Genomic DNA, 7,983 nt, shown 5'->3' with positions numbered 1-7,983 from the left:
TGCCGTGACATGGATGACCCCAGGGGACATTATGTGAAGTGAAACAAGTCAGTCACAAAAGGACAAATATTGTGTGATTCTACTTACATGAAATACCTAAAGTAGTAAAAAAAAAAAAATCACAGGGGAAGTAGAAAGGTGGTTCTGGGGGGCTGGGAAAGGGGAGGGGAATTCGTGTTTGATGGGCTCTATCTTCAGCATTGCACAATGACGTGAAAATACTTGACACTAATGAAATGTTCACTTAAAAATGGCTAAGATGATAAACTTAATGTTAGGTGTTGTTTACCACTGAAAAAAGAAAAATGAGCGGATGCCAAGAGCCAGAAGGTGTTTGTAATAAATGCCTTCCCCTCCAAAGACTCTGGCTGCCAGAGAGGTTGTAGAGGGTGAGAGTGGGGAGCTGGACCTCAGTTTGGAGTGTGATTTGCCCAAGGAAGAGATGGTAGTGGCCCAGACTAGGGAGGTGGCAGCAAGGATGGAAAAGGGACAAGAGATGAGATGTCATGAGTTGACTTGTGCACTCCCTGTTCATGTGTGGGAGTCCTACCCCCCAGTACCAGAGTGTGATCCTATTTGGAAATGAGTCATTGCAGATGCAATTAGTTAAGATGAGGTCATACTGACCTAGGGTGGACGCCTAGGTGGACGCCAATATGATTGGTGTCCTTATAAAAAAGGGAAATTTGGACACAGACCGATGCACACAGGGTGAACACCATGTGAAGATGGAGCCAGACATAGAGGTGATGCTTCTACAAGCCAAGGAACACCCGTGATGACCAACCTCTAGAAGCTAGTGGAGAGGCATCGAACAAATCCATGCTGAGAGCTCTCAGAAGGACCCCTCCCTGCTGACGGCTTGGTCTTGGAATTCCAGGCCCCAGTCTGTGGGACTCTGCTAGGAAAGCAAAGGGAAGACAACAACTAGATGGAGCAGGAGGTGTGCCGGTGAAGCTAAGTTGTGCTGGTTGGTGTAACAAGCAAACCTCCAATCTCAGCAGTTACGCAACACATGTTTATTTCTCATGCATCCCCACACTTCGGGTTGGTGGGCACCTTCCACCAGGTCACTCAGGAATCCAGCTCCTTCCACCCTCCCCAGGCCCTGGGCATCTCCCACATCTAGTTGGTGAAGGGAGGAGAGAGAGCCCTGGCAGAGACCTACGTGTGCGTGCTGCAAACCTGGAGATCGTGTTAAATACAGGTTCGGATGAAGGAGGTCTAGGGTGGAGGCTGAGAATCTGCATTTCTAACAAGCTCCTCAGTGATGCTGATGCTGCTGGTCTGGGCCCCCACTTTGAGTACGGAGAGGCATCACTCCTGCCCACGCCCCATTGGCCTGAACTCATTCCCATAGTCCAATGCAAGGGAGGCAGGGAAATGAAGTTCAGCTGTTTTTGCGGAGCTGGAGGAACCAGGATCAGTAAACACAGGTAGAGGGCGGGAGCAGGTAGGAGGGTCCTAGCCCTCCCACCACGGCAGTCCCGTTGTTCTGCAGGGACCAAGGGGAAGTACTCACTGAGACTGTGGGGCCCTTCAGCCTTCCTGAACTCTCTGTAAGTGACAGGGTGAGAGCCAAGGTCTTCTTTAGTTTGAGGCTCTGTGAGCCATCTGGGACTGGAGCTTGCAATGAGACCCTGGCCCTCATCTCAGTGCCCCAGTCCTAGAACTGAGCACCCCGTCCCTGTCATCCAATAGCTCCTCTGCAGGAGACTGAGCCCTTGGGGAACGGGAGGCTGAAGTACAGTAGACGGGATGGACAGCTTGGTCCATCCCTGCCAGGACAGGTGCCTCTGCCTACTCTGCTCTCCCTACTGACCCCTGTCCCTGTCCCCCACCTAGCCCTTTCCTGGGCAATCTGTGACCCTGGAGGTGACGCTCCCCACGCACCTCCATCACAGAGGCCATGGCCCAGGCCTGCGGTCCCCAGATGCTGCCTGTGGGCCAGAGACTTGGGAGGACACCTACAAGCCCCAGCAGCAACTGCCTCTCTCCATACCCCCCTTCATGGGAGAAGGGGGCCAGGTCAAAGGGTGGCCCCCGGTCATTCCCTGGTTAGGGGGGCCTTAGACACAGGTTGTCTGCTGGGCTAGCATGCGCATGTGAGACTCCCAGTCCAGTGCTCAGCAGGGCCAGGAAATTGGGAGGCAAGTCCTGGCCAGCCTGGCAGCTGACAGGGCTTCCCCAGGAGGCGACCCCGGTGTCCAATTCGAGTTTCAGCAAGCCCACCTCCTTTGAATGTTCACCCCCTGGGCTGCCCGCCCCTAGGATCCAGGAGCCTCATCATGAGAGGCACTAATTGCTAGGTCTCCGGTCCCAACGTTGCTACCCACATCTTGGCCTTTCTAGAATCCTTCCTGCACGCCCCTAGCTGATGGGCGGGCACAGTCCGTCAGGGCTGGACAGCTTGGTGAAGGCCTGCGGAGAGGTGGGGAGACTGGATTGAGGGGCAACGGATCTGGGCGGGGCGGGGCCGCTCCGGGGCCCGGGCTACCACCCATCTCCTCCCCGGCGCCCGCCCCCGCCCTCCCACGCACCTGCGCTGGCCTCCCCCCAAGCCCTGGGGGCAGCCGGCGGGCGGCGCTGGGAGATCAGAGGATTCGGAGGAGTTGGGCCCGGGGGAGGGGGCGGGGAATTTCCCCCCACGCCTGCCTGGGCCTGCTCCCCTCCCCCTCCCCCGCCAGGTTGGGTGTGGGGGGGCTCCGCTGGGGGAATTCCACTGCGCTGCGAGGGCTCCAGCGAGCCTGGGCTGGGGGTCCTACGGAAAGAAGGGGGAAGAGAGGAGGGGACAGGCTGGGAACAGGGGCGCAGCTGCCTTCCTCCCCAGACACCAGCTGCCCCTGCCTGTCCGGGATTGAACGTCCACCATTCCCGCCTGTCTTCCTCCGTCAAACCAGAGGCATTCGGTACTTGGGGAGAGGGGCCTGAGGATGTGAAAGAGGGTGTGCGTTTGAGCTTCCGACAATGAATGGGTGACAGACTGGGAGTGCGTGCGTGCACTTGATTCAAGGGAGGGTGTCCAGGGGCGTGTGGCCTCGGGAGAGGGTCGTGTATCACTCCCATTGGGGTCCGTCTGTCCACCAGCCTGGCCTGTTCTCCTCCACACACCGCTAGAACCTGCACGGACCTTGAGAGGGGAAGGGGAGGGGAGAAGCGTGCCGGGACACCGAGGGTCCCGGGGCAGTGTGTGTGTGTTGGGGGGGGGGGTTGGCGTGGGAGGCGTCTGGACCTGCTGCCTCCGCTCCAGTCTCGGGCGGGGCTTCCCGGCCTCGGGGGATGGGGTGGGGAGGGAGGGACTCAAGGGGGAGGGACCCACAGAGGGACGCGAGGGGGGCAGGAGCCAGTGCGTTAGAGACCTGAGCGAGGGAGACACAGAGAGCAAGGCGCAGCGGGAGGGGGCGGGCGTGGAAGCCGAGGCAAGACCCGAGCGCTGAGGGGCAGTGACGGAGAACGCCCCTGGCCAGAGAACCCCGGGGATACCCCCAGTGGGGACACAGGGGCAAAGAGACGCCTTCAGGGGCGGAAACCCTGGGAGGCATATACACCGCCCCAGACGGAGAGCGCCGCCCAGAGTGGGACGAGAACAGACGGTCAGAGGACAACGCCCCCCAGGTCGCCTGGAAGACCCGGGAGCGACCCCGGGGGCGGCATGGAGCGTGCGTGGGCCAGGGCAACCCCTCTTTGGTTGGGGGCGATGGAGACACGGGCGCCGCGGGGCCTCCTCCTTCTCTTCCTCTTCCTCCCGCTGCTGCCGCCACGCGGCGCCTCCGCCGGGAGCCTGCACAGCCCAGGTGAGTCTTGGCCCGACGACTGAGCCGTGGTCACCACTCTCTCCTCTGCCTCCGCGCCTAGAACCGGGTCCCGAGGCTGAGGAGGGGGCAGAGCAGGTGGCGGGAGCAGCTGAGCAGCCTCAGGGCCCCGTAGGCGTCGGGGGCGCTGACTGGGGAGCCGGGTGGCAGTTGGGGGGGGGGCTGAAGATGCGGGGGAAGGTGCGGACCTCCCCAGTCCCCGCGGTCGTCGTGCAGGCCTGTCCGAGTGCTTCCAGGTGAATGGCGCCGACTACCGCGGCCACCAGAACCGCACGGGGCCGCGCGAGGCCGGCCGCCCGTGCCTGTTCTGGGACCAGACGCAGCAGCACAGCTACAGCAGCGCCAGCGACCCCCAGGGCCGCTGGGGGCTGGGCCCGCACAACTTCTGCCGGTGAGGGGCGGGGCCTGCGCTGGGGGCGGGGCTGGGCGCCGCGGGGTCTGTGCGGTCCTGGGGCAGGGCCTCGCTGTGGGTGCAAGGGAGGTCTTGGCTGGGCGGATACAAAGTCCACCCGGAGGGTCTGGGAGCGGAGCCTCGGCGAGGGACGAGGCCTAGCCCGTCCTGGGGGCGGGGCTGGATTCTCGGAACATTGTCGCGCGTGGGATCCGCCTTAGGTGCCCAGAGTCTGCAGTCTCGGGTCAGGCCTGGGCATTCAAGGAGCCCGCGCGGGCGGGACCCAGTCGTGGGGCGAGCCCTGGAGTGAGGGGCCGGGCCCTTGCCATACAACTGACTTGAGAGCCCCAACTCGTTATGGAGGGATTGGGGGTTCAGAGCCACAACTGCTGTCTGGAGCTGAGCTGGAGAACACCACCAAGCTCAGGGCTCACCACTTTTGCTCTAAAGCGGGGTCCCAGCCCAAGGGAAGTGGCTGAGGCCCAAGGCAGGGTTGGGGACAACACTACTGGTGGCCTCAAAGTCCTCACGTATAAGGGCACGTCCTAGCAACAGCTGAAGCCCAAAATACGCCCGCAGGGCCCCTTTAAGGACTTCCCACCAACCCCTCTGAAGTCGACATCCAGAAAGAAGCACGTGGGACAAACGAGAATTTGTGCCACAATGGAGAGGAACACACAAAGTTCTAACACACACGGTGGCCATTTTGCGAATAGGCTGTGGGGTGGGGCCTGGGATTTGCAGCCTTTGGGGTGGCGGGATCCGGACCACTTGTCCCCCACCGGCAGGAACCCCGATGGCGACGTGCAGCCGTGGTGCTACGTAGCCGAGACGGAGGAGGGCATCTACTGGCGCTACTGCGACATCCCCACGTGCCACAGTGAGTGGGCCCGGCTGGACAGGGCTGGGAACGCTGGGCTGCCTGGCTGGAGTTCTCTTTTGGGGGCACTGACAGAGCCTGACTCTGCTGCCCCCTCAGTGCCTGGATACCTGGGCTGCTTCGTGGATTCCGGGGCACCCCCCGCCCTCAGCGGCCCCAGTGGCACCTCAACGAAGCTCACGGTCCAGGTGTGCCTTCGCTTCTGCCGCATGAAGGGCTACCAGGTACTGCCCCCCACCTCCGGCCCAGAACGGTGACCCCTCAACTTGACCTCAGGACCCAGATCAACTCCCAACTCTGACGTCAAACCTGACGCTGATTTTGGAACCTCCAGCCCGATTCCCACTTGCGACCCAGACCCTAGGCTCCCACTACCCCGCCCCTGCCCCAACCACTGCCTCTGGGGTCACCCAGTCTGTGCTCCCAGCTGGCGGGCGTGGAGGCTGGCTACGCCTGCTTCTGTGGCTCTGAAAGCGACCTGGACCGGGGACGCCCGGCCCCAGCTACCGATTGTGACCAGATTTGCTTCGGCCACCCGGGCCAGCTGTGCGGCGGCGACGGCCGTCTGGGCATCTACGAAGGTGAGGAGTGAGCGGGGAAGAGGGGCCTGGGGGAGCGGCGGAGTCTGGGTGAGACCCGGGAGCGCGATGCCCTCATAGGGGGGCGGGATCTGGGATGCGCAGAAGAGGCGACCGGGCCGATCTCGGGGGTCAGGGGCGCGGCCTGGGGTTGAGGGCGGGGCTTGAGAGGAGTCACAGTCCTCGGAAGGAGTGGGACCCGGCTCAGGCGGCAGGGAGGCAGGTCTGGGGTCGCCCCCCCCCCGGGGGAGGGAGAGGGGCCTGGCCCCGCGGTTCTGACGGCCGGCTCCGCCCACAGTGTCCGTGGGCTCCTGCCAGGGCAACTGGACCGCTCCTCAGGGCGTCGTCTACTCCCCGGACTTCCCGGACGAGTACGGGCCGGACCGGAACTGCAGCTGGGCGCTGAGCCCGCCGGGCGCCGCGCTGGAGCTCACCTTCCGCCTCTTCGAGCTGGCCGACCCGCGCGACCGGCTGGAGCTGCGCGACGCCGCCTCGGGCAGCCTGCTCCGCGCCTTCGACGGCGCCCGCCCGCCGCCGCCCGGGCCGCTGCGCTTGCGCGCCGCCGCGCTGTTGCTCACCTTCCGCAGCGACGCGCGCGGCCACGCGCAGGGCTTCGCGCTCACCTACCGCGGTGAGAGCCCGCCTGGTCGCCCGCCGCCCGCTGCCCGCCGCCCCGCCGCCCCGCCTCACACTTCTCTCCGCAGGGCTGCAGGACGCCGCTGACGACCCGGCGCCCAAGGGCTCGGCCCAGACCCCCGCAGCGCCCCCCGACTGGGCCAACGTGAGCTGCAGCCCCCGGCCTGGGGCTCCGGAGGCCGCGATGGGGGGTGAGGCGGGGCGTGCGAGGCGGGAGGGCGTTTGGGGAGCCGCGCCTTCCAGACCCCGGCCTCACAGCACCGTGCGCCCGCAGCCCGGGTCTTCTCGACGGTGACGGCCATCTCGGTGCTGCTGCTGCTGCTGCTGTCGCTGCTGCGTCTGCTGCGCCGACGGTGCGCCCCCTGGGGCGGGGCCTGAGGGCGGACGCCTCGGTGCCCCGGGGGGAGGGACCCCGCTGGGAAGCTGGGGCCTCCAAGGGGACCGGGGCTGGGAGGAAATCCTGGGTTCTTGAGGGCCGAGGCCTTGCGTCCACACAGGGATTCGCGCGTGGAATCGCAGGCGAAGCAAGATGCTGGAGGTAAGTTGGTTGGGGCTTCGGCTGACGTCTGCTCCCTCTCTAGGAGCTGTCTGCTGGCTCCGGGGAAAGGCCCCCCGGCGTTGGGGCCTTCCCGGGGCCCTGGGAGAAGCTGGGCTGTGTGGTACCGCCGGCCTCGAGGGGTGGCCCTGCCCTGCCCTCCCGGGGACCCTCAGGCTGAGGGTCTAGCCGCGAGTTACCGGCCCCTGAGCGCCTCCAGCCAGAGTTCCCTGCGCTCGCTCATATCTGCTCTCTGACTCGGGACCCCCAGGGTCCACTGGACCCTCCCCAGCGTAATGGACACCTGAGACTTCATGCCGCACTCTGCGTTGACCTTCCGCCCCTGTAAGGGCATCTCTGTCCCTGGTCATCCGTGGAGGCCAGGCATTGGACAGGAAGCATCTGATGCTGTTATTGAGAACTTGGTCTGACCCTCGGGGTCCAGATGGTTGAGACCAAAGGGCAAGAGGAATCCCAGCTTCCCTTCCTCATGAACCTTGAAACGGGGGTCTCTGATTTCAGGTTGCTTTGAGAGCCTCTTGGGGTGGTCCTGGACTGCTGGCCCTAAGGGAAATGTGAGAGGTCGAGAAAAGTAGTCAAAAGACCAACGGTAGACTTTGAATAAAGGACCTATTTTGGTACAGGGCTCTGCAAGTTGCTGCGTGATGAGAGGGATTATGTTAATGAGGGTATCGGAGCCAAGGTTGGGTGTATCCATGCAAATTAAGGTCGGTCCCCACAAGGGGTGATTTGGAGCCGCCTGGAATGCTGAAGATTGAGGAACTGAGGAGGCGAAAGGATGGGTGGGCGGGGTCCTGGAGAAGGGGAGGAGGAGGAAGCCGGTTGTGGGCGGGGTTAAGCCGGAGAAGGCACGCATTCCTGGACCCGGTTTAGGATGAACCCGGGAAGGGACCGACGTTTCTCCCTTGGCCTCCTACCTTCTCTCTTCCCCTCTGTTTCCTGTCTTTTCTGGGTGGAACTGAAGGTGCCCTTGTTGTGGAAAATAATCAGACCCTCGAGAAACCAAGTGACACTCGAAGAAGTAGGAGAACTCGGGTTTTTTTACGCCAGCGGACCCAGACGAGCTCGCACTCGAAATTCTGGGCCCCGGGCAGCGGGGTTACAGGGTTTTTATAGGGGGGTGCAGCGGG

At 63.3% G+C, this 7,983-nt stretch overlaps 1 protein-coding gene across 2 annotated transcripts; it reads left to right on the top strand.

Moving 5' to 3' along the window:
• The first annotated feature begins 3,364 nt into the window (after window positions 1–3,364).
• KREMEN2 (kringle containing transmembrane protein 2) lies at window positions 3,365–7,460 on the top strand. 2 transcript variants are annotated; one of them, XM_036089854.2, is made up of 9 exons: window positions 3,365–3,794; window positions 4,029–4,203; window positions 4,992–5,083; window positions 5,183–5,307; window positions 5,511–5,664; window positions 5,960–6,292; window positions 6,366–6,488; window positions 6,572–6,650; window positions 6,879–7,460. In XM_036089854.2, exons 1-9 carry the CDS (start codon window positions 3,653–3,655, stop codon window positions 7,087–7,089), a joined length of 1,434 nt encoding a protein of 477 aa, XP_035945747.2. In that variant the 5' UTR covers window positions 3,365–3,652; the 3' UTR covers window positions 7,090–7,460. The 2 variants fall into 2 exon arrangements, with proteins under 2 accessions (XP_035945747.2, XP_077930203.1); XM_078074077.1 differs by having other exon boundaries at window positions 6,795–7,460.
• The last annotated feature ends 523 nt before the right edge of the window (window positions 7,461–7,983 follow it).

The sequence above is a fragment of the Halichoerus grypus genome, chromosome 6 (genome assembly GCF_964656455.1).
Source record: "Halichoerus grypus chromosome 6, mHalGry1.hap1.1, whole genome shotgun sequence".
NCBI lineage: Eukaryota > Metazoa > Chordata > Mammalia > Carnivora > Phocidae > Halichoerus > Halichoerus grypus.
This window is presented reverse-complemented; position numbering and strand designations above follow the sequence as displayed.